General features: G+C 32.9%; 1 protein-coding gene across 1 annotated transcript; it reads left to right on the forward strand.

Moving 5' to 3' along the window:
* Positions 1-6955: 6955 nt before the first annotated feature.
* GLA1 (Folylpolyglutamate synthetase family protein) lies at positions 6956-11849 on the forward strand. The gene is made up of 10 exons (XM_039049645.2): positions 6956-7404; positions 7657-7754; positions 7857-8007; positions 8269-8331; positions 8435-8596; positions 9099-9281; positions 9462-9561; positions 9881-10012; positions 10343-10474; positions 11442-11849. The coding sequence occupies exons 1-10, from the start codon at positions 7108-7110 to the stop codon at positions 11768-11770; spliced, it is 1647 nt and encodes a 548-aa protein (XP_038905573.1). The 5' UTR covers positions 6956-7107; the 3' UTR covers positions 11771-11849.
* Positions 11850-12988: the final 1139 nt, after the last annotated feature.

Consider the following 12988-nt stretch of genomic DNA (forward strand, 5'->3'; position numbering starts at 1 on the left):
ACTCGGAACCTATCATCCTCTGTTGTTTTGAAATAATGAATTTGATTTGGAGCATATTGATGGTTTTAAATTTAAGTTTTACTACCACAACATAATATATTGTTACTTATGTTATAAATGATCCTTTTGGTTTAATGTATTTATTTTTTTTCAAGCATTAAGAAATGGACAACCAAAAATGAAGAAAAAAATTCACTCATTCGTCGTGATGCTTCTTGGTTTTTTTCTTTCTTTCTTTCTTCTTTTTTTTTTTTTTTTTTTTTTTTTTTGTAATATACTAATAGTTATTATTGAACTTGAACTTTTATGTAATAGGCTAATAGTTATTATTGAAGTTGGACTTTTCTATTTCTATTTTGAATGTAGACTTTGAATATTTGAATGTGAACTTTGAACTTAAACATTTTGAATTATTTGAATTAGTTTCTTTTGAAGTTTATATTGAACTTATGGTGATTGTATTTTAGGTAAATGCTAAAACTTTTGCACAGAATGCATGTTGTTTGATTATGAAATTTTTAATTATTTATGTGCAAAAATCAAATTCTTCAATGGAATGGAAAATGTCAAAATGAAGGAAGGAAAACAATTCTTAAAAAAAATAGTTACCCAATCCGACCCAACCCAGAAATATTGGGTTGGTTTGACCCTTAAAAAATGAACCTATAGGGTTCATTTAAAGACAACCCGAACTTTCAGGTTGGTCCATAAAATGTCGAAAAAGTTCGCGTCCTAATTTTAATTTTACATAACGCGCAAGGATTATATGTGATGGAAAAAGAATACACATGATCAATTAAGCATGCATACATACATACATACATGCATACCAATTAAGAAGAAGAAAAGATTGAAAAACATACCCTTTAAAATTAGTCTCTTCACGTTTTCCTCTCCAAAAACTTCAAACACGAATAATAAAAAAACACAGCAACAAGTGTTCAAAAACAACAGACACTACCACGTGGAGACCTCGCTATTCTCGGGATAGAAAACTATAGAGAGTTTGTGGGCTTCTTTAAATAATTTGGAGAGGGAATGATTTTGTTTCAAGAGAAAAATACTTTTACAAAACCTTCAATAACTTCAATATTTTCAACACCTTATAACTCCAACACATTTTGGTGTATTTATAATAGTAAGTGGAAGACAAAAGAATCTTTCTTTTTCATCTTCCAAATAATAATGAGAGAACTTATGGAAGAAAATGAAAGGTTTATACATATAATTAAATAAAACTAATTTTCATTTATTAATATGTACTTTAATCAACAACTTATTTTATATAATTAAAAAACATACATGTAATTAAATAAAACTAATTTTTATTTAATTTATATATATACTTTAATTTAATATTATGTATAAATATATAAAAACAAATTCTCTCAAATATTTAATATAAATCAAATTCATATTAAGGTTGCTCTTTTTTTTCCCTCAAATGATATCTCATACAAGTTTATATAAATAATCCTTTTATTAATTTGAACAATTCAAATTAATCCGAATTAATTCAATTTTCATTTTATCCCAACTGAGCTAACGAGGGGACCTTATGGACCTATAGTTTGATGCTCAAATGGTACTCGATTAATTAATCAAACTATTTGATTAAATTAATCAACTTTCATTAATTATCAGTCACTCCACTAAAGATTGATAGATGCATTCTTCGCACTACAAATATATTTATGTGTCTATTGGATATAACCAATTAACGATGTGTTGACTCTCCACAAATTGCTCGTAAATATAGCTAGGCCAAAATTACCGTTTTGCCTCTGTAGTTACATCTAACTCCTTAAGTACCACTGATCTCTCTAATTAACAATAAGTTATAGTTCAATTATGACCAAACCCCTCTCGGGCCAAGAGAGGGTGTAACGCCACATTGTTCAAACCCCGGAATCAACTCTTAAGGGAGTAATTTATCTACAGTCTTTAACTATAGAGAAGAAGTGAATTTCTTCTTGTGTAGCTGTGTTCCCAGCTCTCTAATGAGACGAATCCCCAAAATTGAGTTAGCAAAACTGGCCACTTTCCTATACAAATCAAAGGACCGCCTTCATAGGAAGAAGTTCACAACTCACTCAGGATTCAAGTCAAGTCACTTATGATCATCTTGATGAAATACAAGTCTCATCTATCAACAGTATTATATAAAGAGACTATATATTTCGTGGTTTGGTCTTATACAAACTCTTTACATAGAACACCCCTAATCACATGTCTACACATGAATGAACAGGATCAGATTATTTGTAGCACTTTAACAATTGTAACAACTACAAAGTAGACCATATTCATAGTGTCACAAGAATAAGGTACCCAGTCTTATCCATCTACTATAGATTGTTTAGGTTACCACTTAAACATGATCAACTTGTATGTCTCTATATACATGTTTAAGTTTCAAAAAATAACACTAGATCTTAGTTTATTGGCTTTTGTAGATAAATGCAACTAAATGATAAATAAAATACCTCTTTATTTTATTAGATAAATAAATTGTTTGTATAATACAATTATAACAACAAAATCCATGAGATTTAAGGCATCAACCCCATCACAAATTGTTAGGTCCTATGTCATAAAACTCGCAGTTTGTAAATCTAAACATATTCTATTTGATATAAAAAATTTTATTGAAGTTTATTCAATAAGTATGTTATTAAATATGTAAATTGCACTTGTAAAAGCCTAAATCCAATAAACTAAGTTTCATGGCTATTACATGAATACTTGGACTTTATGTGGAGACATAAGAATGAAAGTTTAAGTAAATAGTCAAAATAGTCTATAATATACGATTAAGGTTGGGTACCTTATTTTGGTAACACTATCGGATGTGACCCACTTTGTATTTAGTACAAATGATGTGATCTTAAGTCGTTCATGTGTAGACATGCGAGTGGGGGCGTCTTATGCAAAGAGTTTGTATAAGACCAGACCAAGAAATAAGTCACACTTGCTTTATAATGCTATTTATTGTTTAAAGACTGGCTATTTCAAAGCAATGACCTAGGTAACTCGACTTAAATCCTGAGCTAACTATGAACTCCTGTTTATTCGAGATTACCCTTAGATTTGCATAGGTGAGAGTTGGCTTAACAGCATCGAGTCAATAAGCCTCCTATTTCAAGGGTAAGACTGGGTAGATAGCTAGGGATATAGGATGCAAGATAGAATTCACTCCTACCCACTTTTAGGGATAGTAGAGAGGTTGTTCTCTTAAATACTGATTTCAGGTCTTGAACAAGGGGCCCACCATCTCATTGGCCTGAGAAGGACTTGATTTGGTGATTGATCACAAACCAATTGTTCATTAGAGGATCGGTGAGACTTAAGGAGTAAGATGTAATTTTGGGGGTAAAACAATATTTGACTCAACCATTATTATGAACAATCTGTGAAGGGTCGACTTAATTACTGATCACAGTTAAATCAAGTGGAGAGAAATATATTTACAGTGAGATGAGTGCAACTATTAGGCTTTAATGGAGTGACTCGATAATTAATAAATGTTGGTTAATTTGGGTTAAAGAGTTTAGCCGATTAATCTCGAATCGTTGGAGCCCATGATATGTAGGTCCATTAGATCCCCTATTAGCTCACAAACAGATTATACCTTAGACTAGCGTGATGAGAGAATTTGAAACTTTCAAATTTGAATTAAGAGAATCAGTAATTATCTACGATATAATTACACATTTAATTATCGAATTAAATGAAATTAGAGAATTAGATAATATTTAAATATGATTTGAATATTAATTACATGAATAGAGATTTATGTTGGGAATGGGTGTTTAATTAATCTAATATTTGATATTAAATTAAGTCATTTAATTAAATTTATTTAAAAATTAATAGTTCGAATCAAGTTTATTTATTTAAAATTGAATATTTTAATTTTGAGAAAATTCAAATAATTAAAAATTATTTTTTGTTTTAATTTAAGTTTTGAAAATTAAAATTAAAATTAAAAAATTTATTTTTTGAAGAAAATTGATTTTAAATCAAATTTTCATTTAGTGGGATTATCCCACTTTAAACACCCATTATTCCACTTCCATTTTGACTTCTTGGTGTCATTTCCACGTAAAATTCCTTTGCCTAATGGAATTGAATAAAAAGGAAATGGAAATAACTGAGAAAGGGACATGCAAAGTGGATTTTTCTGGATTTTGGTTTGGAGAAGTGTTCTTCATCTTTGGTACCAAAAACAAATCTTGCTGAAGAAGAAACTCAATCGGTAACTTATTTTGAAGTAAAATATGTGTTTCGTTTTATAAGCTTGATATTTCAAGTGTATCAACAATATATCAGATATAAGATATAAGTGTATCAAACATCAATCAGAACTTGAAGTAAGACATGAGTGCATCGACAGTATATCTAACTACTATCAACATTCAATTAATAATTTTTTTTAAAATAAAATATGTGTGTTTCGTTTTATAAGCAGATATCCAAGTGCATTACTAGTATATCTAATATAAAATCATTATTTGAAGATAGATATAAGTATATCGATATTATATTTAACATCAATCAATATTCAAATATATGATTACTCGTTAAAAATAAAATCTCAAATATATTATTAACATATTGATAGCATATCATTAAGATGATTACTTAATCTTAACTTAATATGAAGTATATTAATAGTCTAAGGGTATTTTATACTTTTAGCTTTTTAATTTTTCAGGTGGCATTATGTTGCTAGAATTGCAAAAGGAAAAATCTTGGAGACATGCTTGTAATTTCCATTTTCCTTTTTTCCATTGATGCAACTGTCCCGTGTGTGTGAGACAACATTAATCAAGTATTTGAGGAGGCACAAAAGAAATTAAGGATCTTGGCACAAAAGAAATTAAGGATTTTTTTTCTTTTATATCTGTGAATGTCTGGATCAGCTTACGCGCACCTCACCTAATTTCATGGGACAACTTGTCTAACCCTACAACATTTGAGTGTCAAAGAAATCTGTGGGATATTAAATCCTAGATAGGCCACCATGGACAAAAGAAACTAAGGGTTTAATTTTATAAGATTTGAATCATTGATCTCTTAATTGTTAAGATCTCTTTTATGTCAGTAGAATTGTGCTCACTTGGCTATTAATTGATTAGCACAATTGCCAAAATGAGTTTAATTCAACTGGAATAAGTATGCACGGACAACCAGAATATTTTACTTCAATTAACATGACCTTCCTCTCAAGTGATTGGAAGTTGATCTCAAACAACTATTGTAAAGAAAAAAAAATTGCCGGACAAGATATTTTTTGCGCTATATATAGCTTACAAAAACAAAATCTCTATGTAATTGTTAGTCGAGTAGTATTGTCGCGAGTTTGGATATTCGGTGCTTAGACTTAATATTCGATTTGAGATGTTTATTTGTTGTTCCAAGTGGACGAGGGCTTCTCCTATGGAGAACCATGGAGATTCTTAGGGGATGTTTATTTCAAGGGTTAGGATTGGATAGGTTAGGCATCCTAAGCTAGGATTGGATAGGTTAGGCATCCTAAGCCTAACCCTTGTTTAAGGCATGGATTTAGGAATCCCATCATTTTCCCATGGGTTTGAATAGTGTCTACTATTCAAACTATTCAAATCTATGGGTGACTTTTTTTTTTTTTTTTTTCTAATTTAATATAGGAAGTACGTCGGCCAACCTCCAGACATCACCTTTGGCAATCATCGCAGCCAACCCTGGTCGCCTCCCTCCGTCGCCGACCAACTCTAGTCGCCCGACCGTCGTCGATCAACTCCAACCGCCACCTTCTGGCAACCGCCGACGGCCAACTTCGGCATCCACATTCGGCCAACTTCGGCGAATGTCATCGGCCAACTCTGGTAACCACCTCCGACGGACGCCACGACCAACTTCGATCGTCACCTCCTACGACTGCCACCGACCAACTTTGATCGCCACCTCTTACGACTGCCACCAGCCAACTCTAGCCACCACCTTGGTGACTGTCGTCGGCCAATCACTAGTTGCCATTGGCCAACTCTGACCACCATCAACCAATCTCTGGTAACCCTTCCCCTATGCTGGCAAAATTCTGGCCACCAACTCTGCTACCACCGCCGACGACCACCAACTAACCTTGAAAAATATTAATAAAAATACTCTTAGTATATAACAAACTAGACAAATTTGTATATAAAAACACTTTTACGAAAGATTTGCAATATATGTACATTTTTTTATTATTATTTTAATGAGTTTTTATCAAAAGTGTTTAATTAAAAATGCATTTTTGAAAGATATTTTTTTTCTAAGTCATTCCAAGCACGCCATAGACTGCAATTGTGTAGTTATATTTATTTAGGTTATATGTGTAGAACTATATATGTTTGAAAGCTTAATTTAATTTAATAGCATTTTGATTTGATTTAGAATCATTTTCTAAACATAACGATTTAAAATGTTTAAAACAATTTAGTGACCAAATAAAAACTAAAACTCAAAATTTATAATTTTTTTATTCTTCAAATGTAATTTGATAAAAAAAAAAAAGTATAGTTTTCAATAATTGAATTTAATATTAAAATATTAGTTTATTTCAATTTTAAGTTAACGTATTATGGTAAAAAAATTGATCATTTTCAAATTAGCTAAAGTGATCAAAGTCTATGAAATTTTATTTTAAAATCTAGTAAGGTTAAAATATAAATTTATTAAAACAATAGATTAAATAAAATTATAATTTTAGTCAAAACCTCTATTTCATTTTTTTTAAAAAAATATTCTTATAATTTTTTTAAATTTATTTTAAACTTAATTATATTAAAATAATTAATATAACAAATTTAAACTAATTTAAAATCTAATAAGTGATTAAATACAAAAAAATATTTCATAAATTAAGTATTTATAAATCTACACTTTATCCTCAAGCTACTTAAATCTGCACACCAAATCCAAATTTCCAAACCTTACACTTTAAACACAGTTTTCTTAAATTCAACTCCTAAACCTTCCAATCCAAGAGTTTCGAACACTTGCTCTATCAGCCATTCTTCAAGATCACAAGTCGCATCTCCTTCAATCCTTTTTCCCAAAAGAAACAATGCCCATTTCAGAATGAAGATCTTCAAATATCATCACCATTGTCGACCTCAGATTCTCGGAACCCTTCTTCTAAATCATTTCCGTGGTGAATGCCCTTCTATCAGTGTCCGCATAGGGTCCAAACAATGCTTTAGCACTCACCCAGAAGATCAACACATGACCGAATTCATGGAATATTTAGATTCCCTGAAGAACTACGAGAAATTGGGTGTGCCCAAAGGCGCTGGCACTGATTCTGATGATGGGTTCGATCTCGGAAGGATGAGAAGGCTGATGGAGCGCCTGGGTAATCCACAGTCGAAGTTTAAGGTTGCCTCTTACTTTTCTTAGTCTAACTATTTTTTGCAATCCTGGACTGACCCATATTTTCTGCAACTCAACTGAGTTAAATTAGACTTAAAAGTATTTATTCGATCACTGTTAAGCCTTAAAGCTTGCAGATTTAATCTTTTATTCATATTTATACTCTCCTCACTTGTGATGGTAAATGACATTACCATCGTTTGAAAATGGCACATGAAAAGTTTAAGCTCATAGTGACTAATTGTAGGACAATTGTAGGCAATTCACATTGCGGGAACGAAAGGAAAAGGGTCGACTGCGGCTTTCCTTTCTAACATTTTACGAGCAGAGGGATACTCCTTTGGTTGTTATACTAGGTACAGCCTAATTGCCAACTGTGATCAAATTTTCTGTATACTCATACTTGGGAGTGATTTGAGAAGGTATAACTTTCTGCTTGTGAACTTTTTCATGTGTAGTCCTCATATTGAAACTATAAGGGAACGTATTTCGCTCGGAAGATCTGGAGAGATGGTCTCTGGGAAGGCTCTAAACTCTCTTTTCAAAAGGAACAAAGAGTTTTTTGACCAGTCAGTAGAGCTTGAAAATGGACGCATAAGTCACTTTGAGGTACTAATTCATGCTGTCTGTTGTTGTGATTGAAAATTCTCTAAGAATCCAAATGGCTTATTTGCTGCTTCTGATTCTTCTACATGATTTAATTAAGCAAAATGATGTTCTGTATCCTGCATCATTTTGGGCTTGGTTTCATCTAGTAAGATATAAATTGTTCGTGTCAATGATAAACCTTTGAACCCCTAAAAGTTCATTGGCCTATGCAGTCATTAATGTTTCTTCAATCTTTTAGACAAGCTGATGAAATTCTCCCAGGTCCTTACTGCTATGGCATTCTTGCTCTTTGCTCAAGAGAATGTTGATCTTGCAGTCATTGAGGTTCACTTTCTTTTAGACTAATCTTTTCTGTCAAGTATCTTTTATTTCTCCAAAAGAAGCTTATAAGGCCATTGACAACATGTTCTTATTTTAACTGAAACAGGCTGGACTTGGTGGTGCACGAGATGCAACAAACATAATTTGTAGCTCTGGACTTGCTGCTGCAGTCATAACTTCAATTGGAGAGGAACACATGGCTGCCCTGGGTGGCTCCTTGGAAAGCATTGCAACAGCAAAGGCTGGAATAATTAAACGTGGTTGTCCAGTTAGGTTGTTTTCTTGATGTAATTTTGATGCTGTTTGATTTTGTTCAGCCTTTGATATTCATTATCCACGCATTATTAGTTTTTCCTTTTCTAATGAGTTGACATGACCTACTAGAAGTGAAGAGGGGACTTAAAGTCAGCCTGAACTTACATAAGACTATGGAGATCATGAAAGTGCTCTCTAATAAGCCATACTTATTGTTTGAAATAATAATTTGGTTGAAAGACTAAACTGAAGGTTTTTGTCACAATGAACTTTAAGCACAACACAAGAAAACTGAATTCCTGCCCATCTTTCAAATTATTGCCATATAGGAAGGTATCAAATTAGTCTGTTGCTGTAAACTGAAGTTGATGTAAGTCTATGTATTTGTTTGTCTGTGTCTGTGTGTGAGAGAGAAGCTTATTCTCCAACTCCAATTGTGATAATTTATCCTGTTTCATTCTATCTCTCTTCTCTTCTGAAATTTATTCCTAATGGACTCCTTAATTTGATGTCAGGCCATTCTGGGTGGCCCATTCCTTCCAAGTATTGAGCGCATTCTTCGTGATAAAGCATTGTCCATGTCTTCGCCAGTAATTTCAGCCTCAGGTCCTGGAAATAGAAGTACCATAAAAGGTGTAAGCCTGCTCAATGGAGGAATTTGCCAATGCTGTGACGTAGTAATTCAAATAGACGATGAAGTATGGCTCATGTATTCTTAAACAAATACAAATTTCACTCCTTGAATTTCAAGCAAGAGTTTCTCAATCTCATTGTCAAATAGTCGTGTATTAAATCGTTTAGCGGATCGCATAGATGATCGTGTAACTCAACAACTTATCAATAAAATTCTTCTTAACGATTTGGTTTCTATCATGCAGTTCATCGAGTTATTGGATGTCAACCTCCGCATGCTTGGACATCATCAACTTCAGAATGCAGCAACTGCAACTTGTGTTATTCTTGCTCTCCGCAATTTAGGTATAATATCATTTTGTATATTTGATTTGATATCCATACCTTCATGTAGAGAATAAACATGTGATGTGTAATGATTTCCCTGACACGTTTACTGAAGATAATAGCTGGAGTCTGTTGCATCTACACTTTTCTTTTTGAAGTTTCTGAATAGTTTGTGCCCTTTGCATGTGAGACCTGTGCAGATAGGATACTTTAGAGACAATTCTGCTAAAGTCGTAGGGAAAAGATACTTATAATTTCTTGCTTTTAGATGATAGATTGTAGTTTATTTCACTGAATACTTTCTTTTAATCTTCTCCTATCGTGATAAATAACTCAGGTTGGAGAATTTCGGATGCATCTGTCAGGAGTGGACTAGAGCAAACATTCCTGGTCGGTAGAAGTCATTTCTTACCAGCCAAGGAAGCTGGGGTTCTTGGACTGCCTGGAGCAACAATATTGCTTGACGGAGGTGCATTCACATTTCTGTCTACTAATGTCAAGTTTGGTCTGTTGGGACCTGATCATTGTGCTTGTGCTGCATCTTGTCTATCGTATTGTACTTAAAGACTTTTGGTAATTTGATGTTCAGGACATGGGCACTCTTTTAGCTGTTAGTGGTAAATGTTTATAGTTGGTCTGCTGACCGCTTAAAGTTTTGCAGAATATTGTAGATCCACTTGATGTTAAAATTTCAACCCGCATCAACTGATATATATTGGAGTTTCGTTGTTCTCGATGTTGGTGTCATCTTGCATTCTTTTAGACGGCCTTTCTAATTGGTTCTTGAATGTTTTCTCAGCCCACACCAAAGACTCTGCTAAAGCATTAGTGGATACCATTCAAATGGCTTTTCCTGAAGCTCGATTGGCTCTTGTGGTTGCAATGGCCAGTGATAAGGATCACATTGGTTTTGCCAGAGAGTTCCTTCAAGGTATAACCTTCCCCTGCAAAGAGTTGGTCTCGTATTTTCTTCACCACAGAAGTTTTTTCTTGATTATAAATTCTTTGATACTCGTGAAGCTTTTGGATTAGGCCTCATCTGGTTCGAATAACCATGTTTCTTTTGGATCATATGAGAATGTTTATTTTGAATCATATGAGAATGTGTACAGAGATAGATTAGCTAAAGTGTGTATAGATCAAAATAAACGACTGGAAGAAAGTGTGTTAACAAAAGTTGGTAAGAAAAAATATGTTTAAATAGTGTGGATAAACTAAAACTGTTAACGACAGTTTTGTCTAGTGAATTTATGATAGATTCTAAAAATTTCATTTTAGTTCTTAAATATTAGTTTAAGTTCCAAATTTTAGTTAAAAGAAGCTAAACAAATGAAAACGGAAACAAAATGATCTTTATTTATCAAATAGGAGGCCTAAAGTGTGAGGTATGGACTCCATTAAATTACATGCCTCCCATTCTACCTTTGCTCTTTTTTTTTTTTTTTTTTTTTTTTTTAAAAAAAAAAAAAAAAAGAAAGAAAACAAAAATGAGACCTTCAATTGAAGGAATGAAAAGAAACAAATTAACTTCCAAAGGGAGTCAAAAAAGCAAAGAGAAAACATATAAATAAAGTGAGCCTAGTAAGCACCCCAATACAGATATCCTGAGAAGCGAAATCAATGAACGAAAAGCATATCATAGATAAGCTTTTAATTTGGAAATATCAAATCGCTTTAGGCTACACTGTTCACTTATTCTCGAAAGTCATTTGATCACGCTCTAATAAAATTTCAGAAATGATTGCAATTTATCGAAATGATTACTTTTTGTAGAGATTCTGTATAACTTTACATATGTTATGCAATGTCATGTAATCTTGTTGTTCATCTGTCTTCTCTGATGTTGTGAGATGTGACAATATGAAATGCTGACAGTCAGCTGTTAACTGAATTTTCAGGTGGAAAATTGGAGTCCATTGTCTTAACTGAAGCCCATATTGGTGGAGGCAAATCAAGGACAACTTCAGCTGTTTTTCTAAGAGACTGCTGGATCCAAGCATCCAATGAATTGGGGATCCCTATTTCTTTAGAAACTAAAGATGCACCGGTTTCCTTCACAAGCAAACTCGAAAACAGACCAGTATTAACTACCGAGACCTCGTTATTACATGCCATAAAAGTCGCTGCTGAGATTCTCAAGCAGAGAACGGAAGGGCGGCAAGGTCTTGTCGTAGTAACTGGCTCTCTGCATGCCGTTTCAATGGTGTTATCTTTTCTTCATTCTTGAAGTCTTTATTTATGAAAAACACTTCATTCGTATGTACTTTGAGCATAGTTCTTGAGTATTGCAGATTATTTTGGTAGCATATTTCTTATGAATTATTTGAGGCGTAACATTAATGGCAGGAAAAAGTAAGCAAAATTGGTTTTTTTTTTTTTGGGGTGTCAAAATCCATGATTGTTGGAAACAAACCTTACAAAGGGTAAGTTGCTGCACTACGTTCGAGTACAACTGAGAAACTCAGCACCGAGTGATCCAATCTTTATGATAACATCAAAATTTGTGATAATCTTTTTCAAACAAATTAGAGACTCACTATAAGAAATTAGGACTTTTTGCAATACCAAAAAGTGTATGAAAAGGTTAAAATTATTGACAAAGGTTCTTCCAATGAAAAAAGTCATCGTTGGGAGACTCTGCCAATGACATTAACAAGAAGCGTCGAGAAGAGGGTTCAGTAACCTTCAAAGGGAAGAGTTTTTTGCAATACCAAAAAGCGTTTGAAAAGGTTAAAATTATCAACAAAGGTTCTTCCAATGAAAAAGGTCATCGTTGAGAGACTCTTTGCCAATGACACTAACAAGACGCATCAAGAAGAGGGTTCAGCAACATTCAAAGGGAAGATTCAACAAACTAGTCTTAAGATTTGGAGCATGTTGTGCTAGATTTTCATTACTTTCAGTGAATATCTCTGAGATGCTTGTTTCTTCTTCTATTTTTTTTTTAAAGGAAAAAATGGTTATCTTGGATTCAAGAAGAGAAGATTTGAGAAAGAATAGGTTTAAAAGAATAAATGCTGTTGTTTAATTACCCAATGGCTTCAGAACTTGAAAGGCTATTCTGAACTATATATTGACATTCCAATTGCTGTGTGCAGAGCCATTAGTGAACCATAAAGTGCAGACTGAAAAAGAGAGGTCTAATGGTGGGTAGTCATTATCTTTCACCTATTCTAAAGTTTTTTTTCTAGTGCTTCTTTCTCCATTTTCTTTAATGCATTTTTACTCTTTGTTTTGTTTCTTTTACATCTAAGTTGACGTAGCTTTTTATGAGGTGGGATATGAGTATGTGAAGTTCTAACTTCTTAGTCGAAAGCATAAGGAAACATCGTAGGATTAACAATTTGATTCTCATTTTATCTTTAATTTTCTACTTTCAAATGCTTTGTTTACAACTAGTTTTCACTTCTTCACAATAAAGTACAAAATTTTAGCCAAATTTAGA

The sequence above is a fragment of the Benincasa hispida genome, chromosome 1, assembly GCF_027475165.1.
Source record: "Benincasa hispida cultivar pf3 chromosome 1, pf3_genome.v1.1, whole genome shotgun sequence".
Taxonomy (NCBI): Eukaryota; Viridiplantae; Streptophyta; class Magnoliopsida; order Cucurbitales; family Cucurbitaceae; genus Benincasa; species Benincasa hispida.

What these genes read in the sequence shown, in the direction of transcription:
- GLA1 (XM_039049645.2), top strand. Translation starts at nt 7,108, where the DNA reads ATGAAGATCTTCAAATATCATCACCATTGTCGACCTCAGATTCTCGGA. An exon ending in TAATTAAACGTGGTTGTCCA is followed by an intron (nt 8,597 to 9,098) that starts GTTAGGTTGTTT and finishes ATTTGATGTCAG; the next exon opens with GCCATTCTGGGTGGCCCATT. An exon ending in AACAATATTGCTTGACGGAG is followed by an intron (nt 10,013 to 10,342) that starts GTGCATTCACAT and finishes ATGTTTTCTCAG; the next exon opens with CCCACACCAAAGACTCTGCT.